Consider the following 26,480-nt stretch of genomic DNA (forward strand, 5'->3'; position numbering starts at 1 on the left):
AGTGACAGTAACAGGCAAGGAGATGGATCACGGAAAGAGGGATTTTTATTGTCCAGGGGGAAGCACACACTCTGAACATAAAAGGGAAACCCTGCCCCACCATCCCCACAGCCAGGTGCAGCACAGGGACCCCACACTGCAGGATCTGACTCATGAACCACCTGCAAAGGGGCCATCTGGCAGCTCCCAGCCTCAGATCCTGCAGCCCACCTGGCTGGGGCTGCCCAGCAAACCCCAAGGACACAGGTGTGGCACTGCTTTGGCCTCTGCTCTCACAGGTGTCCATGACAGAGTCCCAAATGTTGGGAAGAGAGGACAGGGCCAGCACCAGCCCCCTGTGCTGCAGGGCTTGGCTGAGCTTCATTACATGCTGGCTGTGGGGAGGGAGTGTGCCAGGGCTGAGTGCAGGATGCAGGGTGCAATACAAATGAAACAACACATTGCATCTGTCCCCCTCACAAAAAGCTTCCATAGGAAGAAGTAAAATACCCACCATAGTCAGAGAATCCATCAGCACACAAGTGCTCTGCATGGACAGCCAAGCCAGCCCCGGACAGGCTGGTTTAGCCAGGATTATTGCAGCTGAGAAATGGCTTTAACCCACCCCCCACCCCCTGTGCCCCTGTGGCCTGGCAGGAGCAGCCCCCAGGCCACATCCCACAGCACCTGCACTGGAGTGCTGCTGGGTTTGCTGTGCCGTGGCAAGGACAGGCTGCTGTGGTCAGGCTGGACCCTGCAGGGACTGAGGCTCCTCCCCAGTGTCCCTCCCCTCCTGTCACCCCCAGCCATGCTCCCAGCAGGTGTTTTTTGCAGTGAGATCAGCCCCACAACTGAGGCTTCTGTGCTTTGAGACCATTTTGTGTACCTAACATCCTACTTCAGTAAAACAACTCCCAAACCCATAGAAAATTGTATTTACACCAAAAGGAAACTCCCAGCCCACAGCCTGCCCCACTCCCCCGTTCATGTGCAGCTCTGCACCCAGCTCAGCCTCCTGGACCAGCTCCACACATCTCTGGAGGCCACTGCTCAGCACCAGGCAAGCTCAGCCAGAGAGATGCTCCTGTGGAGGACAGACCACTCTCCCAGGGTCACCAGCAAGGAGATCCTGTGCCCAGAGCCTCTGTCCCCAGCACAGGATGCTGTGATTGCAGCTGGAAACACGGCCAGGACCCCTCCTCTGCAGGTGATGAGCAGCCCTGGGCACTGGCAGCCAGGTGATGGCACAGCTCCTGGGCCTCTCTAGGACAGTGTAAGAACAAAGCAGAGCTGTTTCTCTGTCCCTCTATCATGTGACATGGGAGCACACTCTGCCTTTCCTCTCTCTTCTGGGGGAGGCCAGGACGATTCTGCTGGCAAAGAAACCTGAGCTTGTGGCCCTAGAAAATATGCCTGGGCTGCCTGGAGGGCTGTGCTGGATCCATGGAGTAGTGCTGGTGGCTTGAAAAGGTGGAGAGTGTCCTGCAGCACTCCAGGGCTTCTTGAGTCTCCAGGCAGAAGGCCCTGGACAACTCTCCTCCCAGCTGGGCAGGATGGTCTGAGGGCAGAGCCAGGTGCTCCTGGCACTGCCACCTTGTTTTCTGTGCCCTGGCCTCCTGCTCTCGGTGGAGGTGGGCCATGGAGTCACCTTCAGGCAGGTGCAGTTGGGGAGGCCCAGGCTGGAGCGTGCTGGGAGGTGCAGGGAGCAGGGCAGGCCCTGCTGTGTGCAGGGTGCAGATCCTGCTCAGTTCAGAGATCCCAGGAGCTGCCTGATCCACAGGAGCTGTGTGCCACGGCAAGCCCAGCCCACCGCTCCTGCTTATTGCTGATGTGGCTGATGCTCCTGCACCTGCAGGAGAAGGTCCATCCCACTGGGTGAAGGGGTTGTCTCCAGTCCTGCACAGCTGTGGGGACACCCCCAGTCCCACAGGGAAATGGCAGAATCATGATGTGCCTGCTTGGAAGGCTGCTCCCCCCTTCCCCTGGGGGAAGGATGCAGCAGGACCCCCAAGGTATCTGGAACACCACATTTCCACCAATGCTGAAATCACAGAGATGCTGGCAGGGCTCCAGCTGCTGGCGCCCCTGTTCCTGCTCACCACCCTGCAGCCCCTTTGCCAGGGTGAGTGTTAAGGAGTGCCTGATGCAGCTCTGCAGAGCTTTTGGTCAGAGATGCCTCCTGGGGCCGTTTGTGTTCAGCAGCTGGGATCTCATGGCCTGGATGCTGCTCAAGATCTTTTTCTGGTGGCCCATCATGGTGATGCCCAGACTCCGAACATCCCTGGAGAACAAAGACACTGTCAAAGACACCTGAGCCAGGCCCCAGGGAGACAACTGCACCATGGAGCAGCCTGTGCCTGGATCTGCTCCACCTGCACATCAGCACAAGGCTGGTCCTGCCCAGGGTCCATGGGCATTCTCCCAGGGACAGACAGACTGCCATTCTCTTGGACATGTCCTCCTGTGACAGCCCTGTGGGAGCAGGAGCAGCATCACTCCTGACAGGCTCACAGGTGACAAGATCAATGCTGTGAAATTGGATTCAGTTTTAGTGAGATGCCCTCAGATAACCCAGTCAGAAGGATGGATGATGAGCCTTCCCCATTCAAAAGATTCTCTGATGTGCATGACAAACAAGGATCACTATCAGCTCAATCCCAGAGCAAAGGGCTCATGTACAGCACTGACCAATGCACATGACAACTCTCTGTATCTCTCTGCCTTCCCTTTCACTGCCACAGGAACCCCTGTCCAGCAGCTCCCTGCCTTTAGAGGCTGAACAGGCTGTCACTCCTGGTAACAGCAAGGGATGAGAGATGTAAGCAGATATAAGGGCAGGAGCTGGCATAATTGCCTTCTTTTCTGGTACTGCTTGGATGCTCCACTTGGAAACTCCCTAGACAGGTGGGAAATCAAGCTCCTTACAGCAGGAGGGTGATGAGACAGATCTTCTCCAGCTCTATCTACTTAACCCACCCTTGGTAACGTGTGAATGACCTTCCAGGGATGTCTCACTCCTGGCTGCACTGAGCAGGGAGCCAGTCCTGTGCACGGGGGTCTGACAAAGCTCCAAGGTAATGCCCAGCTAAGGTTGTTTCCCAGTGATCCTGGAGAAGCTGTGCAGAATAGCACAGCCACACTCTAGTCCAGAGGTGCCTTTTGCAGGGAGAACAAAGATGAGAAGCACAAGAAGACAGAAACCCCCTGCCTGACCCTGCTCTGACCAGGAGGCTGGGTGAGCAACCCAACCTGGAGCACCTTGCAACCTGAATTACCTCCTATGGCCCTATAGTGACATTGGAGAGCCACCACAGAGCACTGGAGGTGACTTGGAGCTCACAGCCTCTCAGTACAACTCACACACCTTCCCTCAAAGCTCAGTGCAGCCTTGGACATTGTCCCAGGTCTCACCACCCTGTGCCTGGAGATACCTCTCCAGCCCCAGGGACCAACCAGGCCGAGCCAGCAGAGGCAGGAGGTCACTGTTTGGGGCTGGGGAGTTGCTGTGGGCCTGGGCACACCCAGACAGCACTGCTTGCTCCCTGCTACTCACTCGAGGTTCATGTGCATCACCATGCCCAGGGAGGAGTAGCCAGCCATGGCGAAGTTGTCGCGGTAGTGCCCCAGGCGGATGGAGTCCAGCCAGTCCTCCACAGTCAGGCAGCTGCTCAGGTCCAGGAGACCCCTGTCCAGGCGTGTCTGGGTGAACCTGGGAGCAGAACAGAAGGGGTTAGATGAGAAACGTTGGTCCAAGGTGAGCAGGCTGTAGGGCCACCTGAATGCAGCTATGTAATCAGGAAAGCATTAAGGTTGGAAAAGCCCTCCAACATCATCAACTCCAACTGCTGACTCAGCACTGCAAGGGCTGCCACTAAACCATGTCCCCAAGTGCCACATCCACACCTCCAGGGGCGATGACTTCACCACTGCCCAGGGCAGCCTGTGCCAGGACCTGACCAGCCTTTGTGTGAAAAAATTTTCCCTAATATCAAACCTAAACCTCCTGTGGCACAACTTGAGGCCATTTTCTCTTTTCCTGTCCTCATTTCCCAGACCAGAGGCCAACTGCTGCCTGGCTGACCCCTCCTGTTGGGGAGTTGTGGAGAGCCAGAAGGTCCAAGCTGAGCCCCTCCCAGCTCCCTCAGTCTGGAGCCAGGGTGCTCCAGACCCTTCCCCAGCTCTGAACACACTCTATCCCTCCATTTTTGTCTTGTCATGAAGAGCCCAGAACTGACCCCAGGATTCAAGGTGGGGCCTCACCAGTGCCCAGCACAGGGGGGCAATCACTGCCCTGGTCCTGCTGGCCACATTACTCCAGATGCCATTGTTCTCCTGCCCACGTGGGCACACAGCTGTGACACAGTTGATCTGCAGATCGTGCAGAGCAGGACAGAGAGAGCCCTAGCAGGCAGGTAAAGTCAGAGATGCTGCTGCATGGGCACTGCTGCACATCCTTGGCCTTGGCATGGGGATGCCGTGGTGGGAGCAAGGGGATGAAGTGCAGGAAGTTTCTCCCTACTCACCACAGCCTCTGTCCACGGGCCCTGTGCACATCCATGCTCCCAAGGGCAGCCACTGGTGCTACAGCCAGTCAGAACTGCAGCCCACATGCTCTGAGCAGGATCAGGTCATTGGGCCCTGCTCACACAGGCGCCTGGGAGCCCTCACCTGTTGATGGTGCCTGTGCACTTGAGGCTGTCGGGGTTGCGGATCAGCTTGTCCAGGATGCCCACAATGTGGGAGAAGCGAGGCCGCTCGCTGCGCTCCTTCTGCCAGCAGTCCAGCATCAGCTGGTGCAGGGGGCTGGGGCAGCCCATGGGCGCAGGCAGGCGGTAGCCCTCCTCCACTGAGGTGATGACCTGCAAGGAAGCCACAGCTGCAGTGGGGCTGCACCCCATCCCACTCCAGCCCCACCGATGGGAAGGTCCATGGAAGCTGCTGGGGCCGTGGGATGGGAAGCAGAGGGATGTGCACAAGCTCCATGCTAAACAAGTGAGTGGCTGCCTGCAGGCTCTGTGCAGAGCTGGCAGCGGGCTGGACTGCAGCAGACCCCATAGAATTGTCTAAGACCCCGTGGAGGGCTGAGACTTAACAGTAGGAATTGCTGAGTCATGATGAGACAGCAAAATAAACTCCTGTCTTCTGCCTCTCAGACCCCAGCTTATCTCTGTAACCCCATAGATCACTTTCCCCTAACCCTTACTATTGGGCAAGTTTGGATCCCCCTTTACCCTATAAAAAGGGGCTGTTTTAGCCCGTTCAGGAGAAGAAGAGCTGTTGCTGGAACAGACCCCTCAATAAACCATCGCTGTGGAACCACCAAGACCTCTCCTTCTCTTCTCTCTCATCTGCTTCTCCCCATAGCCCTCTGGCACCTTAGCAAGCAAGCTAAGAGCTGAAATCATAAGAGAGCTGATAATCATCTAAAGAGCTGAAATCCACTGAGCTTGCTTAAGGCAGCAGTGGCTACGAGCAGCCTGGGCATTTGGGCACTCTGTATCCAAGAGGGACTGAGCTATAGGGATAGGCCTGCCTTGCTTGGGGGCAAAGCCTGCTCTGCAGGCAGGGGAGACCTTTACTGGACATCACACACACACAGGAAATCAGTGCTATGACAACGGAGTTGTTTAGTGGTCCAGTGGCCTAAAATATTGCAGCTTCCCTCCAGCAGACAAGCCATGAGGGCTGCACTCACACTCAGTTTTTCTACAGCTGGGGTGTGGCACTGGTCAGCAAGGCTGGAGGAAATGCTGCTTGAAGAAATTTTGTGGAGGAGGTAGTGTAAGCCACTGCATTGATGCCCTACTGTCACCAAAGCCACCACAAAATAAAAAAAAAAAAAATAGGAAGCGAGGGGGCTCCCAGCACAGGGGGACATTTGTAGTACTTATAGGTAAAAAAAGGAGTCCTGTGGTTCTGCAGAGCCAAAATATTCATTTTACTGCCTCCTCTTGAAAATTTTGCCCTCAGGTTGTGGTCAGGATTATAACCTACATTTTCCTTCAGATTTTATGCTACTCTTGAGGTGAGAATGGTTTCACACAACTCAGACAAGTCCAAAGCCTCCAGCTGGGTGGTGCTAGGCTGAGGCTCTCAGCAGCCTCATTCGGACAGTGGAAGGGATGGATGCCCATCAGTGGAACTGGCAGGCTGGTCCAGTGGGGCTGCAATGATCCTAGGAAGCCCTGACCCCTCCCAGGGACTGGGAAATGTGGCACAACATGAGCTGGCTCTCTCCAGCCAGCAGAAAGGCAGGATTGCAGACAGCCACAGAGCACACAGCCAGTGTGGCAGCGATCTCCCTGCCTGTATCTGTATCTGGGGAACTTAAGTCAGTGTCCCCAGAATGAGGCAGGATTGGGAAGGGCCAGCAGGTAGGTCCATATATGAGCTCTGGTCACTCCTGGGTGCCACGGGGCTGCAAAGGCAAAGGCTGTGCAGTGCAGGGATGGAGTGCTGTCGGCACAGAGGGGACATGCACCCTGTGCACAGCCCTGGGGGATGTTTAGAGAGGCAAGAGCCGATCCTTGGGCCCTGCTGCCAGCCCCAGGCTGGCTGGGAGGGCAGGAGGGGCAGCTGGCAGCACTCACGTCGCGGTTGGTCATGTTCCAGTAGGGCCGCTCGCCGTAGGCCAGCACCTCCCACATGACGATGCCGTAGCTCCACACGTCGCTGGCCGAGGAGAACTTGCGGTACGCGATGGCCTCGGGAGCCGTCCAGCGGATCGGGATCTTCCCCCCCTGGAAAAGGAGCGACAGTGGGGGCTCAGAGCGGGCAGGGCTCAGCATCCCGAGCTCTTCAGCTGGGACAGCTCTTGGACAAGCTGGGGTGGCATCTTCTAAAAAGGACTGAGGAGGGAATCTGCCCAAAAGAAGCCCAGAGGGGTATGTGAAGGACGACTTCAAGGTGTTTCCAGCAGAGCAAGGAGAACACTGTGCTCTTTTACAAGGTCTTCATGCACAATTTGGTTCCCCGGTGCTCAAGAGACAAGGAATTCAAAGTGATGAAGAGGAGCCCTGGGCTAGCAGAGCACACAAGCACAGAGCTGACTCTGTGTGCAAGCAGAGAGCCTGATCTGAGCAGACAGGGAGAGTGATGGGATGTGCTCCCTGTCCTTCCCTGCTTTGACAGGCGAGGACTGAAAAGGCAGATGCATTCAATTCAAGGACCATGCTGACAAAAATCGGCAATATATGGACTAAGAATGCTTTTAAGTTGGAAATGCGGTTGCCAGCCATCTGAAGAGGAAAGGTGCAGCGTAGGGGATATTGGGTGGGCTTCCAGAGCCCCGGGACAGGAATGGTGTGCCACCACCATTGAGGGACACCTGTGTAGGGAGAGCTGCCTCCACCCAGCTGAGTCCTGCCTGCTCAGGCACATGCCTTGATAAGAACTGAGGATGAACACTGTGTGTTTTGGGAGAGTTCCTTGGGTGAAGCAATATCCTGAGCATGTTGAAGACAACACAGGAGGAATACAAGTTTCTGAACACAAAAGAAACGGCATTTGTGGGGTACCCTGACTGAGACCTCACCAGAGATCTGACTCTGGCACTGCATCCTTGGGGTTCAGCTCTGCCCACACTATGCACTATCCAATCTTCCTCCAGAGCAACCACCTCTGGTGGGTTTCACTGCACCAAGGTACCTCAAAGCACCAGAAACCAAGCAGCAGGAACCTTGCCCAAAGTGAAATTATCTGGAATGACATGCGGTTTCCTGAGATACCAGAAGGAGCAGATGAATGCATGGACACACACACAGAGGGAGCCCCTCTGGCTCAGCTTCTCCACTTTGCTGAAGCCAAGCAAAGACCATGAAAGGCCACGTTCTTTAGACTGGGCCATGGTGCACTCATCCCTCAGAGCTACAGCTGCTCTGGGACATGTTCAGCATCAGCCACCCCAAAGGAGCCTGAAGCTCTTTCTGCTTCTTAGTCTTGGTCCTTCTGAGAAATGATGCTCAGACTCCTCTGCTACAGCGCCAAACTGGCCTCCATCAGGACCAGTCTGTCTACCAGATGTGTTCCAGGGGAGCACACTAATTCTTTTCATGGCTAGAGAAGAGTAAAGAGAGCTTGATTTATTTAACATATTCTATGTATTTCATGAAAATGTATTTCATTTTGCTCCTAATGACCTCCCATGGAGGAGGACATCAAGAAACAGAGCTGCCAGGTTGGCCAGAAAAATCTCAACAGGGCTTCACAGACAAGTGTCCTGCATGAAATAAAACCACAGGTTGCAAAATCAATTCCCACCTTTCCCACATCCATGAATGAGGCACAGTCACATGGAAAAACCAGTGTGTGGCCACAGTGTTGAAGGGTGGACCAGAACACCCCCCTATGGATCGAGGGCTCTAGGACAACTGTGGAGTGGATGGAGCTACAGAGCCTAGGGAAGGACTCCAGTGGGCACACAGAGGCCACACACACCCATGGGAGCAGTTGGCTGGGGATGTTTGATAACTCCCTGTCCTGCTGTCCTGCTGCTCCTTGTTCACTGCACACTCAGTTCTGGGATGTCCCTGTGCGAAGGACACTGCTTTAAGGCTCAGGAGCTCTTTGGGTTTGAACTGTTGGCTCAGATATCAGCAGGAAGTGACACTGCCATTCCTGCCCTACCTATTCTCACTTGAGAATCTCTGACTTTTCCATGTGTCTGGGGCAGCAACCAGCAGCAGGGACCAGCTCTGTGAGCCACCCACCGTGGTGGTGTAGGCAGCGTCGGGGTCGTCCTCCAGGATGCGGGAGAGGCCGAAGTCAGACACCTTGCACACCAGGTTGCTGTTGACCAGGATGTTGCGGGCAGCCAGGTCCCGGTGCACATAGCCCAGGTCAGACAGGTACCTCATGCCTGCCCCAATGCCCCGCAGCATCCCCACCAGCTGGATGATGGTGAATTGCCCGTCGTGTTTCTGGAAAGGAAATAACCCAGAGTTCGCTTGTGGTGCTCACCACCATCCTGTTGGTGCTCCTGTCATTAAACCAGACCCCAGTGCCTCTCATCTTTGGCTTTGCACATCCTCTGACCCCACTGCCTCCTGCTTGTGCCCCTGCCCACTTCCTGCCCTCGCAGTGCCTGTGACACGTGCTCAGCTTTTGCAGTGTCACTTCAGGGAGCCAGACACAATGCCTGGAGCCTGTGTCTGCTGGAGAGGTGAGGGCCCAGCACCCACAGCTCTCTCTAAAACAGGGGTTTCACTGGCTCTGAGGCTGAGGAGCAGGAACCAACCCCAGGGGATGTGCAGTGAATGTAAATACAAACTCACTCCTTACCCTGAGGAAGGTGTCTAGTGAGCCGTTCTCCATGTATTCAGTAACAATCATTACCAATTTGCCTGCAGAAGACAAGGGAGGTCAAGTTAGCAGAGAAGTCACCTTCCTCCAAGAAGCCCAGTGCCAGGTTTTCACTTGGAGAGACATGAATTCAGGTCTGTGGGTCTTCTGCAGCCCCTCAGACTGGTGTCACCCCTGCAGTGGGCAGGACTGGCCCAATGACGGGGATGTGGCAACAACCCAGACAGGTATCCCTCCCTCCAGGTGCTATTGACATGGCTAGGTCAGTTTTGTTACCCTGCTGAAATTTGCATGCCATTAGTGTGAGCCTTTGCATCAGAATGTGCCTTTTTGGAGGAAGACTTCAAATTATGATTCAGTACAGGCAGCCTTTAAAATAAATGCCTTTGAGTAGGACATCTCCCAAACCAACAATGATCTGGAGCACGCTGCAGAGCACGGTGTGGAACTGCCATGGGGAACTTTGTTCTGGAAGAGAAGGCAAGGGGATGGCTGTCCCAGGTAAATGAACAAATCTGAAAAGCCACTGGGGCTGTGAAGGCTGGAGTGCACCCAAAGTGAGCCCTGACCCACATCTCCCAGGCTGCCCACAGGGAGATGCATCCCAGCTCTGCTCTGCCATACACTCCCTCCCCTGCCAGCCACATACTCCTGGTGACCACCCCCTCCAGGTGGATGACGTTGGGGTGGTCGAACTGTGCCATGATGCTGGCCTCGCTCAGGAAGTCCCGTCTCTGCTTCTCCGTGTAGCCAGCCTTCAGTGCTTTGATGGCCACGGGAATCTCCCTCTTCCCTGGCAGCTTCAGGCGGCCGTAGCACACCTCTCCAGACTCCCCTGCAAGGCAAGGGAAAGCGGGAGCATGGAGAGCTCCTCAGCTTCTCGTGCTCACCCACCAACACCATGAATCATCCAGCCTGTCAGCATACTCACAGCATGCCTCAGTCCCTCTGGGTTTCAGTCTGGATTTCAATCCCCTCCAACCCCTCCAGGATTCAATCCTCTGAAAGGATCGATAAGCTCTTGTTTCTAGCTCAGGAAGGGTGGGAACATCTGAAACCACCTCTCTCTGGTGCCTGTCACTGAAGGCAATGGGCCAAGGGCAGTGATTACAGTGGCATCATTCCTCTGGATTCGGCCCTCAGGGTGCTGCTGGTGAAGTTCCAGCTCCAGCTATGCACTGTGTTTCTCAAAAAGTCCCTGTTCCTATGCAAAATTCCCTTTTGTTCTGAAAATGTGCCATTTTGCTTGCAATTTCATTTGCATCTTGTCACCCAGGTTTTTTCATGGGTGCATGCTGGGACACCCATGGGGACAGGCTGAACCATCTGCTGTGTCAGCCTGAGCCACCAGTCCCACACCTGCTGACGAGCAAGCCCCCGCACCAGGCTGCTCCAAAGGGTTTATTTCACTCCCACAAACCCCCACTCTGTCCAAGGTTTTGATCTCACAAGGCTCAGGAGCAGATGAAGCCCTGCTGAGCACGGCTCTGATCCCAGTGGGCCAGGAGCACAGCTCAGCCTCAGAGCATGGATTTCCCTGAGCAGACACCAAGCAAAGGGGCAGCTGGGCATCAGCACTCACCAGACCCGATGACCTTCTCAATCTTGATCCGGGAGGCCTCTATTTCACGGGTGAACTCATGCACAGCTTGGCAGGGGTCCTCGTATGTGTGGGGGTCCACATAGAACTTGGACTCGGGGAACTTCACTGCCGGGTTGCAAAGTGGAGAGAGGAGATCAGCACTCTCAGGCAGCCCTGCTGGGAGGAGGGACACCAGCCACAGGGCAGAGGGTGGGCAGGGGCAGGGCAGGCTGAGGAGCCATGGAGATGCAGCACAAGGAACCCTAAGTCACGCTTTGGTGCAGCAGGGTCCCCAGAGCAGTTCAGGGCCTGGCTGCCCAGGTGTTCTCCACATGATTGTCCCACTCCCCCACTCCTGCCCCTGGCCTGCTGCTCTCTGGGATGATCCTGCTGCACTCTCAGTGCACAGTGGTCAACATTTCAAACCCCATTACCAGAATGCCCCTGGGATCAGATCACTCAAGTCTCCTAAGACAGGTTCCCAGAAGGAGGCAAGATACAAAACCCTTCCCCCTGGAAACCACAGCTCTGTCAGGGGGTAACTGTCCATCTCTGTCCATCCATGGGGCTGGAGTTCTTCCCAGAGAGTGTCCTACCTTGCCCATTCTGATAATGCATCTTCTCCTCATCAGAGTCCTGGAAAGCCTTGCTGTACCCACAGTGCCTGCCACAGGAGGACAAGGGTCAGAAGAGAAGCCCCCATCCGTCACCCCCACAAGCATTCCAAAAGCAGGGTGGAAGGCAGTGCATGCTGGGCCTGTAGGCAGGCAGAGAAAACACTTGGCCATCCACCAGCTGCATCCCTGCATCTCACTGCACTGACACTTGGGCGCTCTCCAGGTGCTCTCCAAGGCTTGGCAGTGCTAAAAGCAAGTGTGCTCCACGTGCCTAGCTCAGCATGCTCATACAAAGCACACAGTCTCCCTTGGATCTGTTTGCTGTAGAAAAGATCTCTCCACCCCTGACCTACCCACCAGTCCATCCAGTCAGCTCTTGTACTGGTAGTAGTTCTGGTACTGGTATTGCTATTGCTCGTGCTACTGACATTCCGTATATCATATATTATAACGTACACACTAATTTATTACTATTCAGCCTGCTGGCATGAGGAGAAGATCTGAAGACTGGCTCTGCCTCAGGGAAAGTGGTGACCCTTAAAAGAAGTCTCTTGGCTGCTTATTAACCCTGGACCTATAGATGCTCTGGACAAACTGAAAGGAGAAAAGTTGTGCCCAAGTTCTCCCCTCCCTCCTGTCCCTGCTGGAGACCTCCAGGAAGCCTCACTAGCCTTGACAAAACTCTTACCTCTTCTTGCAGATCAGAACCAGCAGCAAGGTGACAAGGCCAGTGATGAGTGACAGACAGATCCAGACAATCGTCATCGTGTCGTACCGGAGAGACACTGGAAAAAGCAGGGTAGGAAGGGACTGGGCTGGAATTCACTGCTGAGCTCAGGCACATACCCACCCCATGGTCATCAAAGACAAAGCCTTGGGCTGGCAATGTGGTAATGGTCTTCAAAGATGAAGCACTGTCCCACCTATTCCCAGTTTTGAGCCTCTCCCAGTGTACAGGGACTGTTTACATGTGGGGAAATCAAGGAGAGATCTGAGAAAGCCATGGTGACACAGCAAACCAGTACAGAGAGGAGACTGGAGCCTCAGGACCTCTCCAGGTCTTCCCTGCCCTAACTGTTCCATCCTTCCTCCCTCTTCTTTCTAATGTATAAGCATAGAATCACAGAATCATTAAGGTTGGAAAAGACCTCTAGGATCATTGAGTGCAACCATTAACCAGCATGGCCAAGGCCATCACTTAAACATGTCCCCAGGTGCCATATCAACAGATTGAGTGAGCACTTCCAGGCATGGTGACTCTACCACTGTCCTGGGCAGGCTGTTCCAGTATCTTCTTTCAGTGAAGAAATATTTCCTATTGTCCAACCTGAACGCCATTTCAACTTGAGTCTGTTTCCTCTTGTTCCAAACATGTCAGGAATGTAACCTGTAGCAATCCCTGCAAGCTGAAACACTGGGGGGATGTGCCTTCAGGTCCCCTCCCTGTGTGGCAGAGGAACAGTGGCCATGGAGAAGTATAGGGGCCTGAGTAAATGTATGTATTGCAGTAAAAGATCTCTGTATTGTATAAGTGACCCTGCCCCAATTCTAGTTATTGTAAATGGGCTGCAGGTGTGATGCCCTTAATTGGGCGGCAGCTGCAGACCGTGGAGGTAGCTGGGATAAAAGGAGGTGGGGCAGCCAGGGAGAGCTGGAGAGGAGCCCTGACTGAAAAGCAACAACAACGCTGCTGTGAAGAGTTGTGTGTGAGAAAACCAGCCTGAGAAGGTATGGGACTCTAGAAATATGAATACAACAAGTGGTGACCCCGACGTGATAGAAGATAGGACAGCCAAGAGCTGGGACTCTAGAAATGTAAATACAACAGAGAAAGGCATCAACAGGCCCCAGGCTCCCTGCCCTACACTTCCCACACCCCACATGTCCACACACTCACCTGGCTTTCCTGTTTCCACCTCCACAGTCTGACTGAACCTCCCGCAGCCGGCAGAGGTGCGAGCCCGCACCTGGAAAACGTAGCGGGTTGCAGGCTTGAGCCCAGAGATGGTGGCAGTGGTGCTCTTGGATTTCAGAGTTGAGTAGCTCTGCATTTCCTTGTCCTGGAGAAAATCAACAACAAAACCTTCTCTGCATTAGCATGGCAACCACGTGGTCTTCCAAAGAAGCCCTTGTGCAAGGCTGGCTGATAGCAGGGGGCTCCCTGAGAAACAAGCTCAGTGTTACCTTCTCATAGTACTTGATCTCATACTCCAGGATGATGCCGTTGGGCTGGTCCGGCTCTTGCCACAGCAAGGTGACACTGTTCTGGCCTGTGCTCTCCTGATGCACCACCACCACCTGTGATGGGGCTGGGGACCAGACAGGGGGTTAGGTGCCTGCTGAGGGGGGCAGCAGGAGATAGCAACAGAGAAGGGTGGAACCAGAGCCCCAGGCAGGACCCCAGGCTTAAACCAGGTTCTGGTTTAATTAAAGCCATGTGGAGATGAGGGCTGTGATGGGGATTGCAAACAGGCTTTTCCTTGTTTTGGCTGCATCAGTCTCTTTCCCATGGAGTAAGGCAGCTCTGAGAAGATGAGAGAGGATGGAATTGTCCCAGCACAGGCAGGAGGGGACATGGGTGATTTGTTGTCATCTGGAGCCAGAAAGGAGAAGGACCAGTGTGGTTGCAGGTCATGGAGAGTGTGGAGGCTGCTGGGCCTACACAAAAAGGGTCCATTACAGTTCCTTGGGTGGAGAGACCCTAAGTCAGAAAAATCTCTGTTCAAGGCAACTGAGCAAAGCCTCTCCCAGGCTGCTTTGCTGTGTATGCAAATACGCCCCAGTTCTACCTCCCTGGTTGGCCCGTTGGCCTCTCCACCCCTTTTTCCTTATATGTATATGCCCTAGAGTGTTCTCCCTTCCCTGCTGACCATTGACCCCCTATGGCCACAGTGTCCTGCCCCCTTTACCCTATTGGCTGCCACCCCTTGTCCTGCCTCCGTACTGCCCTGAGCCCTCAGCCCATTGGCCCTGATGCTCTGCTCTGCCTCCCTCATATTTAAACCTGGACCCTTCACTGTTCTTTTATCTTTGTCCCTGGACCGTTTCATGCATGGCTGGAATAAATCTCCTCCTCAGAGCTCTATACAAAGACCCTTTCCACTTCTTTGTCATTGGTGATTCTACAAGAGCTACCTGAAGTGTGTGCTGCAGTGATGGTGTGTGACTGTGTGTGTGGGTGTGTGTGTGCGTGTGTGCTGGCGTGACTCTATGTGTGTGTGCTGGAGTGACTGTGTGTGTGTGCTGCAGTGATTGTGTGTGCGTGCATGCTGGAGTGACTGTGTGTGTGTGCTGCAATGATTGTGTGTGTGTGCTGGAGGGACTGTGTGTGCGTGTGCCTGTGCCTGTGACTCTGTGTGTGTGCTGCAGTGACTGTTTGTGTGACTGTGCATGTGACAGTGTGTGTGTGTGTGCTGGAGTGACTCAGTGTGTGTGTGTGACTGTGTGTGTGTGCTGCAATGCTTGTGTGACTGTGCCTGTGATGGTGTGTGTGTGCTGCAGTGACTGTGTGTGTGCTGCAATGATTGTGTGTGTGTGTGTGTGTGCTGGAGTGACTGTGTGTGTGCTGCAGTGATGGTGTTTGTGTGCTGGAGTGATTGTGTGTGTGTGTGCGCTGGAGGGACTCAGTGTGTGTATGTGCCTGTGACTGTGTGTGTGTGCTGGAGGGACTGTGTGTGTGCTGCAATGATTGTATGTGTGTGTGTGTGCTGGAGTGACTGTGTGTGTGCTGCAGTGATGGTGTTTGTGTGCTGAAGTGATTGTGTGTGTGTGCTGGAGGGACTGTGTGTGCATGTGCCTGTGACTGTGTGTGTGTGTGCTGCAATGGTTGTGTGTGTGTGACTGTGCCTGTGACGGTGTGTGTGTGTGCTGGAGTGACTCTGTGTGTGTGTGCCTGTGCCACCGAGCGAGCAGCTCCATTACTGGAGACCTTTCTGGAAGGTCGGGCACCGCTGCCTCTCGCACCACTGGCAACGGGCCAGCGGCTCACAACAGGAGATCCCTACTGCACAGTCCCCTCTTGTTCTACCTGTGGTAAAGAGAGAAGGGCAGAGGAAGAGGGAAAGGGAAAATGCTAAGTGTGGTCAGGGTCTGAGCAGCAGTCTAAAAGTGCCTGGGGGTGCTCTGCTGCCCTGAGATATTTGTCATCTTCCCAGTCCTGAGCTGGGAGCCTGTGACTCTGTTCTTGTACCTGTAGGCATGCCTGAACTGTAGCTGTCACAGTTGAAGGAACCAACTTACCAGCCTCTTTTCCTACTGGGAAAATAACCACTGGGAGTTCCCCAGAGTGTGGTGGGTGCTGTGATGGCCGGGTGCAGCCATAGGGTCTGACTCATGGGAAGGTTTCGGGCCCCACTTGTGAGCTTCATTGTCAGGTGAAAAATGGGATGTGGCAGCTCTGGGGAAGACAGAGCTGCAGTGGCCATGGCTGCAGTGCAGGGGTGTCACCAGAGCAGCACAGAGACCAAAAGAGGCCACAGGGACTGCAGCAGCAATTTTAGCTCATTGGGGATGGCTCCTCTGAGAAGCAGAAAATGCTGCTGGTACAGAGCACCCTGCACCAGATGGGGAGATGGGACAGGGTGGAGTGGTGCGAATCAGTTAAACTGCAGGAGCATGGGCAATGCCTTTCCTCCAAACAGCCCAGGGAATCTGTGCTGCACTGCCTCAGCCATTGGGGCTGGGGGCAAGGGTAACAGCAGCCAGGAGGTTCCCTCATGCAGTGTTGGGGTCCCTCAGCCACCTGGAGGGCAGGGGGCTCTGTCACATGCAGCAGCTGGAGCACAGAAGCTGAACTACTAAATTCCCAACCCCGCTGCTTTCACAGCACCTGCTCAGAATCCATTTTGTAGCTGAATGGTCAAAACAGGAATACTCAGCACTTCCTGAGAGCATATCCGTCTGAGACATCAGGCTGAGGCAGCTCATCAGCACTTGGAGGGATTGTGAGGGATCAAGCCAGCAGGACTGAGCCATTTCCACATGCTGTAGAAGTGCTACAGGCTGGCATTAGTGACAAAGGGACCTGTTCTCATGCCAGCCATGAACTAACCAGCAAGGCTCCCAAGTTTCTCCCACTGGTACCCCTGCCATGAGACCAGAAGGGGCTCAGCATCACGGGAAGTTCTTGTGGGCTCATTTCAAACTGGGAGGACTGACAAGGAGGGTCAGTCCCTGCCCTGATCTTTCTGCTCACAGTGTGCTCCATGGAAAAATGCCACGGAACAAAGTCCTGTCCTACCTGGGCTACAGCACTGCTCAGAGGAATTTCCTGAGGAAAGATCATTTTGCAGTGAGGGATTTGCAAAGGTGAGACATGCATGGCATTGGTGTAAGATAAGAGCAAAGTATGAACTGCTGCATGGCCCTTTGGGAAGGGACAAAAGGCTGGAGGATCAGCCTGAAACAGTCATACTCCCCTTAGTGTTCCTGTCAATAAACAAGTGTTCTCTGTGTACCCTGTCTCTTGCAGAAATGGAGCCACCAACAGTGTCTGCAAGCTGAAGTGGGGGGAATGGAGAAGGGAAAAGGATCCCATGAAGCAGAAGCAGAGTAAGGTAAGAGTTACCTTGGGCAGCAATTTATCCCCAGCCCATTCCAGTTCCCTGAACCCACCTCCAGCAGCATAAAGGACATGGGTCCCATTTCTCGGCTGTCCCAAGCCCATCACCAAACCAGCCCTTCCCTGCTGGAGCAGGTTCTGGCTCTTGCAGACACTGCCTGGAGCAATGCTGGAGAAACATCAGCATCACCCGCGCAGGCCAGGTCTGGGGGTGGGTCTGCTCCTCCTACCTGCCTGGTTTGTCGTGATGTTGGCCACCGCGGCTCTCCGGGACTCCAGGCTGAGGTCGGAGACGCCGTTGACGGCCTCCACCCAGAAGGAGTAGTTGGTGTGTGCCAGCAGGTTGGTGACGGTGAGCGCTCCCTGCACCAGGCGCATCTGCTGCGGCACGAAGCGGATGCTGCTGCCGCAGGCCTCGCACGGCCCCGCGGCGCCCGCGCAGCGCCGGCACCGCACGTTGTACACGACGTCCGCACGGCCGCCCTTGTCCAGCGGCGGGCCCCACTCCAGCGTCACCGAGGTGCCATTCACGCTGGAGATCAGGTTCACCGGAGCAGAGGGCGGCCCTGCAAGACAGGCGGGGATTCAGGCAGGGCGAGGGCTGCTGGAGCATTGGAAACGGTGGAGCGTGGGACCAATGGATTTCGGAACCCAGGACATTCCTCTGGCTGCCCTGGAGGACTCCAGACCCTGGCAGGGGCTCAGAGACCTTGGCACGGGGTCAAAGACACCTGTGCCTTGTATTTTAGCACATGGAAAAAACTCCCAACTTTGTATGAAGATGTACAAGCCACAAGAGTTTGAGTAGAATGATAGTGAATTTACCACAGGGTGGAAAAGTAGAATTTTGGGGTTTTTAGAAAGGGAGTTCAAGAGGCAAGATGGAGGAATCTGGGTGTGTTCTGTCTTTTTCTTTCTTCTTCCTAGCCTCCATCTTCTGCTGTGATGGTGGCACTTTTTGATTGGTTTAGAGTAGAGACAGACTGTCTAACATAGGTGATAGGTATTGGAAAATTATTGTAAATAAAGTACATGTAGTTTTTTGGATAAAAAGATAACACCGGCCTGAGGGCAGTCAGTGTGCCTCAACCCGACCTGCCAGACAGTCTTCAGCAGGTCAGAAAAAGAATGTTATAGATAAGGAAAACTAAACAACCTTGAGAACGAGAGCCAAGGAATCCTGTCTTCTTCTTTGGTCTCAGGGCTGGGAAAAAGAGACTTTCTGACACCTCGGGGTCATCTCGACACCAGAGACCCCGTCAAATGGAGATGTGCCTTGGGCAGCAGGACCTGAGCTCACAAACACTGCTGCAAGGGACAGAGAACTGCCCAGAGCAGCGAATGTGCTGGACACGAGACAGCAAAGACACAGGCAGGGCACAGGGTGAAATGCCCTGGAGGTAAAACAGTCAGGATCAGGATGCCAAATGCCAGACAGTAAGAGCTGCTGTTAGCTCTGGGGGAAGCAGGAAGCAATGGTGAGGCATGAAGTTTTTTGGGGAGAGCCACAGTTGATGAGCTGGATATGCTCACCTAAAGGGAAAGGTGAACTCGCATTTCCTTGGCAGATTAATAAACTTGGGTGGATATTCCTTAGGGAAACACAAGTCAGGTGCTGCTTATCCCTCCTTCACCCTGGCCTCAGCTAGCAATGCCACACCTGTCTGTCCTCCTGGGCCAACTGCAGAAAGGAGAACCCCCCTGGGATGTCCTTGTCCCCTTTTAATAGCACTGGGCCCCTCAAAGCAGCATATTGCAAAGCTGAGCTGAGACCGTATGACAAACCCTGGTGTCACCCACAGAGGAGGAGAGCACAGCAACACTTGCACGGACCCCATGGCTTCCCAGGGGTGTCTGACCACCCCGTGCACTTCTGGGAAGGGAAAGCTGGGCTGGGGTCAATCACTTCTCCCAGGTAAGAAGTGACAGGATAGGAGGAAATGGCCTCAGGCTGTGCCACAAGAGGGTTAGATTGGGTATTGCCTTCTAGAAAGGAAAATTGCCTTCTAGAAAGGATGGTCAGGCATTGGACCACGCTGTCCAGGGAAAAGGTGGAGTTACCATCCCTGGAAGTGTTCAAAAAAATGTGTGGATGTGGCCCTTGGGGGCACGGTTTAGGGGTGAGCATGGTGGTGGTGCTGGGCTGATGGATGGACTTGACACACACAGAGGCTCTTCCAACCTTAATGATTGTGTGACTCTCTGAGCCTGGTCAGCTGCGTTTGGAGAGCAGCAGGATAGGGCTGGCACAGAGGCAGCGAGGGAGTGCAGCTAAGGAGGGCTCTCAGCTCACATGCCAGAGAGATGCTCGGGGTTGTAGGGCTGGTGGAGCACCTGGGGCAGCAGGTACAAGGGGGCTCAGGCAGGAGCACCAGCCGAGGATGTGACACTGCCCCAGGGCAGCACAGTGAGCACAGGACAGCCAGGGGTGTTCAGGGGATACTCAGGGGGTACTCGGGGGATACTCAGGGTGTTCAGGGGGTACTCAGGGAATACTCAGGTGATACTCGGGGGGTACTCGGGGGATACTCAGGGGATACTCAGGTGATACTCAGGGGGTACTCAGGAGATACTCGGGCAATACTCAGGGGGTACTCAGGAGATACTCAGGTGATACTCAGGGGGTACTCAGGGGATACTCCGGGGATACTCAGGGGATACTCAGGCGATACTGAGGAGATACTCAGGGGATACTCAAGGGGTACTCAGGGGATACTCAAGGGGTACTCGGGAGGTACTCAGGGGATACGAAGGGGGTACTCAGGCAATACTCAGGGGTACTCACGTGTGCAGGCGGCCGAGGGCGGGTCCTGCACGGCGCGGTAGAAGCTGCTGTCACAGTGGCACACACGAGCTGCCCGGCTCTCCGAGTGGCTGTGCAGGGGACATTTGGCGCACAGCTGGTCCCCAGGGGCTGATTTGTAAAATCCCAGCTGGCAGGCTGCAGGGAGAGGGGCACAGGTCTCAGGGATGTGCCTGGATGAGGAGCATCCCACGGCTCAGCGGATCCCAGCAGCACAAAGCTCAGCTCTGCTCTCATGCAGTGCACAGCAAACCAGCCTTTCTCCCCTGCACCTGGGCGAGTCCCCTCCAGCTGCTCGTCTGGAAACTGGGCTCTGTGGAAACTTCTGTTCCCCCAGCTGCACTTACTGCCATCCCAACACCCGTTCCCCACTGCTTCACAAGCAAACTTGGATGCCTCTGCTGTTCAGGAGCTGCCTGCAAAGCTCCAGGTATCGTTGCCCCTGTGCCTGCTGTCCACACTGTCTGCCCTCAAGACAGAGACCATTGCAAGGATCAAACCATGGAAGCACTGGAAATCTATTGGCAACTACTCCAAAATACCATTTATGGGGCAAACTTACAACACAGTCCACACTTCACAGGGGTTGCCACAAACACTGGCTATGCCCAGGTTCCCAAAAGCATCTATGTGGGAAGTTTCAGAAATTAAATCTCCACAACTGGGACATGGTACATGTCCCTCTGCAAGACCCTGGGGAGCTGCCACACAGAGCAATGAGTTTCCTTACACAAAAGGATGGGGAAAGAGCCTCTCTTGTTGCATAGCACAGCAAAAAGGCACTGCACGCCTGCTGCCCTCCCTCTGGAGGCAGAGGGACACTCAGGCCCAATGAGACAGCCTTGGAAAAAAGTTTTTTTCTGACAATACAACCTGCCTGCAGTTCCTCTGCCTCCTCCTGACGCAGGAGCTCATCCCACACCCATTGCTCTGCTTCATCCTACCCCTTCTCCCAGCAGCCCCTCAGGTAGATCATCTGTCACACAAACAAACAGCTTGTCTCTCGTTAAAAATCGATTTCTTCAAGAGTGACATGTGGCATGTCAGGTATCTGTCTGGGGGTGGAAGGATCTTCCCTCTCCTGCAGACTCAGATTGCAAATAAGGGAAAGCAGGCTCTGTCTGGGTCCCTGTACTCATGAGGCACTTTTAGGACCAGTTCTAGTGATTCAAGGATTATTCCTGACTCTGACTCATCTCTGTTTTTTCCCACTGAGGTAGTAATACCTTCATTTTCTCATCTTTACCTCCAGTGGCCAGATTTGCATACAAGCCTCAATCTTTGCTTTCAGGCATGCAAAAGGGTTTTTTTTTGTGATCCAGCATCCTCAGTGGGCTGTGTCCCTCCATGCTGTTTGTTCTGTTTCAAGGTGCTGATTTGTTTTCTTATTAATAGCACTCCTTTCCTTGCCGCAGATCTCCCTGGACTGATGCTACCAGCACATTCCACCTCTCACACACTGTACAGTGACACAAGGGCCTTTTTATAACCGAGCCACTCTAGCAATGGCAGCTGAAGGCAGTGCTCCAGTCATGTATCCCTGGTGTGGGGAGCACTTGCTGGTCCCTCTCTGGGCTCTGTCTCCAGTTTCTGTGGCACTTTTACACCAAATGCTCAGGAGTGATGCCACTGGCAGGACGGACACGTGCTGCATGTGCCAGAGGTGGTGGCACAGGCTGGTGTCACACCTTGGTACAGCAAAGGCCAGCAGTTCCAGACTTTGTTCCTAAATTTCTGCTTCTGCACTCCCCAAAGGCCATCACGGCAAGGAGCAGAAATGCCCAAAACTGGGGATGCAAGGGAAGGCAGATGTGAAATTGCAGCAGCTTAGGGCTGGTTTTGTTCCCCAGCTCTTCTGGCACCTTTCACCCCCTCAAGGGCAACAGGAGAGGAGAGAACACGGGGGATGCAGATTTTCAGGGGATTTCATGTCCTCCCAAGGACAGCCCGAGACATTTGGCAGGCTCTGGTGCTGACTGGTCCTGAGGATGCCAAGAGATTCAGGGACTCTGCCCTTGCCAAGTGCCCCCTGATGCAGCACCTCCAGTCTGCATTATGTGAGCATGGATACATCCTGTTCTCATGTGGGGACAAGCCCCAACCAAACTCCCAAAATAAATCATAAGAAAGAAAATTTCCCAGTTTTCCTGCATGGGAAAGGATGAAAACACTGCATGAGCACAGATGGGAGCTGAGCAATGGGACAGCCCCAGCTGGTGCTGGGCAGGTGCAGGACAGGAACTGCTGCCTTTAACTTGTGAATGTCCCTTAGACCTGCAAACCAGCACCTCCACCCATGCAGCAAGCAGCCACTTGTGGCTCCAGAGGCACTGGAGTGCTTCCCTCCACCTCTATTTAATTCAGGGCAGAGAAATCAGTGCTACCTCAGGTAGGAAAAGACAGGCAGCAGGAAGGATGGGAACACGAAGCACAGCAGATTTGCACAGAGCAATTGTAATCACTTAGCATTTAATGCTGTAAAAAAACCCATTAATTACCTGTAGCAATGAGTCACAATTATTTTAGATGCACTCAAGGGGAAAATTATACTAAATGACAAATTACAGGTGAATTTGTGCACCAGGGCAGAGCCGTCAGGAGCCAGTTCCCAGCACATGGACAGCGTGAGCACACAGGGAGGGCTGGGGAGCACCTGGTGCTGGGACAGGCACTGCTCAGGGGGTCAGTGCCCACTTCTGAGGGGAGCAGGACATGTGAAAAGCCTTCATGGGAGAGGGCACCAGCTCCAGCCTGCACACAGTATGAGACACCTTCAGTACAGGATGCCAGGCATGTCCTGCTCTGGACTGAGCTCTCTCATGCCATGCCAGTGACTTGTGGAAGGCCAGGACGTCCCAGGTTAGCTCTGGGAAGAGCAAACAGCAGAGCAGTGACCAGTAGGAAAAATTCAATCAAATGCACCAGGTCTGAAACACACTGGGCTCCACAGCCGTGGTTGTGGCACACACAGGAGCCTCCCAAGTCTGCAGCCATCCAGCAGAGAGGTGCAGAGTGGTTGTTCTGTTGTTTTCACGGCAGTCAACTATGGCCACCTGCCAGAAGTGCCCTCCCTGGAGCCCTGGGGAAGGTGAGGGTATCTTTTATTCCTATTATTTTATGTAGTTGACACCCTTGCTCTGAATCTGAGGCTCTCAGGTCCTGCCTCTTTGTGAGCCACCAGAAGTGCTGCCATGTCCCAGTGCCAGCCCCAGCTGCCTGTCCCTGCAGTTTGGTCTCACATGCACGGTGGGACAGGAGCAGCCCTTCACCTGCCACTCAGCCCAGGACTTGTACACCTGCATTCTCCCTGCAGCCCAGACCCCTGGGTGATCCTGGTGTCACCAGCAGAGCCGACAAACCCAGTGCTGAACGTGGGCAGAGCACATCTCTAGCCCTGTACTGCACAGGTGAGTCCCCCGTAATCACTGCAGACCCGTCTGGGTCTATCCCGTGGGGCTTGCATTGATTCCCTGCCCTGCCCTGCCCACCTTGCCTGTCTGCCCAGCCCACCAGCCCCACTGGCACGTGTCACCTGCCCAGAGGACCCTGCAGCAGCAGGTTTGTCTCAGGAACAGGGAACGCGGAGGGCCCTGCCAGCCATCTGGAGTTCGGTCCATTTGTTTCACTCCCCCTCCATCCTCTGGGGACAGGACAACATCTGCTAATGAGCTGGCAGAGCTCAGGAGATGATGGATGGAGCTGTCAGGGATCCGCTAGCAGGGAATGAGCTGCTCCTCTCCCTCTCAAGTGCTGCCTGGAAGCAGAGCTCTGCAGGTGGCCCTGGTGGGACCACCAAGGGCTGCAAATGCCAGCACTGCCCTCATGTCCGCCTCTCCTGGCTCTGTCCTCTGCCCAGGAGCTCTGGGCAGGGTGAGGGCATGGCTGAGGGTGACATGGGGCAGCCCTGTGACACTGGTGCCACCCTTCCTGACCCTTCAACAGATCTGGGCATCTGCAAGCAGCAGAAGAGCAGCCATGTGTCTCCCTTTGGCCATGCTGAGAAGAGATAGAGATGGAAATAAAGGTGTCACAGCCACTGTGACAGCCAGAGACAGGCACCAGTCCCAGAGCCCCCCAGGCTGCACAAGCCAGCGCAGAAAATCCCAGCCTCCTTTCAATCCAGTTTCAGCATGATGCCTCAAATCTCAGCTCCCATATGACACAGACACTGAAACAGAAGCCAGTTATTCTCAGTCATGTCTTAAAATGACACATTTGCCTCACTGCCCAAAATCTTCTGTTTTAGCAGGGCTGTGCTCCTGTTTCCCTGCAATCCAGGTCAGCCCAGGCTCTGTAGCCTGCAGGGAGTTTGGGGACCTGGCTGGGCTGGAGCTCTCAGTGATCTCCTGGAGCAGAGGTCATGCCTGGCCCCAGGGCCTGCTGGTGCTCACAGACCCTCCTTGTGCTGCTTGTCTCCACTCTGCCTCAGCCCTGAGCACCACACTGGCCTGTCCACAGCCCCACTCCCTCCCTGGAGCCCCTTTGCACTGCTCACAGATCTTCCCATCCCCAACACAACCCATCTCACCACCACACACCCCTGAACTTGTCTCCTGCTGCCCCAGACTCCACCTCACATCACTTCCCCACTTCTTGGCCCTTCTTCCCACAATTAACCCATTTCACACCCCACTGTACCCCTGAGTCTTTCAGAGGGGGAAACAGGAGGAATTTTTTACCCATGAAAGCTTTGCAAAGCCAGAAGGACCCTGTGCTTGTGGCTCCCAGCAAATGGTACACACAGCAAAGGACACCCTGCATCCGTCTTGGTGATACCCGGATTTCACTGCCACCAGAACAAGCTGTATTTAGGAGGGTCCTGGTCTTCCAAGTGGAGTAATTGCACTTGTAGTGCTGGGAAAACTGGAGCTGCAGTTGTAGAGACTGGTTGCATCCCAAACTGGAAATCTACATGATGCTGCCATAGAAAAATCAGCAGGTCTCAGAGTCACAGAATCACTCAGAACCACACCTCTAGCACAGAATTCCAGAATCCCAGAGAGGTTTGGTTTGGAAGGGACCTCAAAGATCATCCAGCTCCCCTTCCACCTTCTGCTAGACAGACTGCTCACACGCCCATTCAGCCTGGTTTTAGTACTGTTGGGCACACACCTTACACTCTTCTCTTTCCCACACCTTAAAAAAAATGCAAAATAAAAGCAGGAAACACCCAAGTCCCAGTTTGCTCTGAGTGCTGCTCTGCTGCCTGGTGCAGACATCTCCTGTGGGAGTGGAGGTGAGGCTGTGAAGATTTGTGTAGGTGAGACACCCTGACATGCTCAGAGCAAAGGCTTTTTTATAAAGCTTATCCAGGGAAAGGCTACAGCTTGCTGGAGTAGCATGGCATGGAAACAGGCAGCCTAGTGCCAGAATTAGAAGAAAGCTGTTTCCCAAACTCAGTCTTGTCAAAGAGTTTTAGGCAGAAGTATCCCAAGCTTCTGAAAAATCCCACAGATTTCACCAGGCCAGAAGCAAACGCAGAAAGCACAGTTTAGGGGAAGGGGTGTCACACCTGCAGGCGACAGTGCTGGAGGTAACTCTGTGTCCATGGCAAGGCAAGGAAGAGGAAAGGACACAGAGGACACCAAGAGCTCCATCCCATCCCTGGCAGGAGCTGCAGGGCAGTTTGGGGGGCACGGCATGGCATCCCTATGGCTGTGGATGTGTAGAGGGGCTGAGCTGTGAGATGAGGGTGCCCAGACCTGCAGGGCCAGCACAGCCCTCACTCCTCTGCTGGGCTCCACCAGCCTCGGGATCTTTCTCCTTCCTGCAGAAGTGGCAGCAGCAGCAGCAGTTTTCAGAAGGGGAAGAAGCCCTGACACAAACAGTGACATAAGTGGCATCTGGAGCTCCTGCCAAGGGCAGAACAAGTTTCTGGCAGGGCCCTCCTGCTCTGTGGGATGAGGAGAATCTTCTCCATGCAAGGCAGTCTCACCAAGCCTCTGAACGTGCTGGTGGGGAATTTGAGATTCCTGCCCCTCAGTGTGTTACACTATCCCCAGTGCAAGGACTGGTGCAAAATTCCAGGTCTTTCTTGTGTTCTGTGTCCTAACTCCCCAACAACAGCTTCCCAGGCACCTGCACACTGGAAATCCAGAGGAACAGCCTGTGTTCATCACCCAAAGGCAGCCAAGTTTTATGGAAGAGTTCAAAATAAAAATCCCCTGAAAATCCACATTCCCAAACTGGTGAACATCCTCATCCATCATAGCCCAGCTGCTCCTCACCACTTCTCAGAGGGACACAGAGACCTGCTAAGCACAAATAAAATTTGATTAATCCCCATCACTACCCTGAACTCCAGCTCACTATCATTCTCACCCTTCATTTCTGTCAGCACCGAAACACAGAAAACTCAGAGGAAAAGTGGCACACAAAATATTCAGCCAAGGACAAACCCTATATTGTTGTGTTGGTGAAATACAGTGGTGCTCTGCAGGCAGCTCCATCCTTTTTGTTTGTTCCTTAGCAGAGAAATAAGTAAAGGGATGTTGGGGTTCTGCTTTGTTTTGTTTTCCAAGCAAATGCAATTAGCCACCGCATTTTAGAGGTGGGAGTGATGCTGGGGATCCTGGGATCACTCTGTCCTGCCTCCTGCCTTCTCCAGAGATCTCACTGGGCTGAATTAGCCACACACAC

The 26,480-nt window shown here is 54.2% G+C and overlaps 1 protein-coding gene across 2 annotated transcripts in view; it reads right to left on the reverse strand.

Annotated features, from left to right (window-relative positions):
- Nucleotides 1-2,145: 2,145 nt before the first annotated feature.
- Nucleotides 2,146-26,480, reverse strand: part of EPHA8 (EPH receptor A8) — a 54,595-nt gene continuing 30,260 nt past the window's right edge. Inside the window, exons 4-17 of one of the 2 annotated variants that reach the window (XM_059487306.1) lie at nt 19,824-19,979; nt 17,269-17,604; nt 13,663-13,787; nt 13,376-13,538; nt 12,167-12,263; nt 11,458-11,525; nt 10,862-10,987; nt 9,929-10,114; nt 9,259-9,320; nt 8,688-8,897; nt 6,570-6,719; nt 4,648-4,838; nt 3,533-3,688; nt 2,146-2,260 (exon numbers count right to left, since the gene is read on the reverse strand). In XM_059487306.1, the coding sequence (XP_059343289.1) occupies nt 2,146-2,260; nt 3,533-3,688; nt 4,648-4,838; nt 6,570-6,719; nt 8,688-8,897; nt 9,259-9,320; nt 9,929-10,114; nt 10,862-10,987; nt 11,458-11,525; nt 12,167-12,263; nt 13,376-13,538; nt 13,663-13,787; nt 17,269-17,604; nt 19,824-19,979 (2,141 nt within the window). Of the gene's footprint in view, nt 2,261-3,532; nt 3,689-4,647; nt 4,839-6,569; nt 6,720-8,687; nt 8,898-9,258; nt 9,321-9,928; nt 10,115-10,861; nt 11,039-11,457; nt 11,526-12,166; nt 12,264-13,375; nt 13,539-13,662; nt 13,788-17,268; nt 17,605-19,823; nt 19,980-26,480 lie in introns of both variants that reach the window. The other variant, XM_059487305.1, reaches the window with a different exon arrangement.

This window comes from Ammospiza nelsoni, chromosome 22 (genome assembly GCF_027579445.1).
Source record: "Ammospiza nelsoni isolate bAmmNel1 chromosome 22, bAmmNel1.pri, whole genome shotgun sequence".
Classification (NCBI taxonomy): domain Eukaryota; kingdom Metazoa; phylum Chordata; class Aves; order Passeriformes; family Passerellidae; genus Ammospiza; species Ammospiza nelsoni.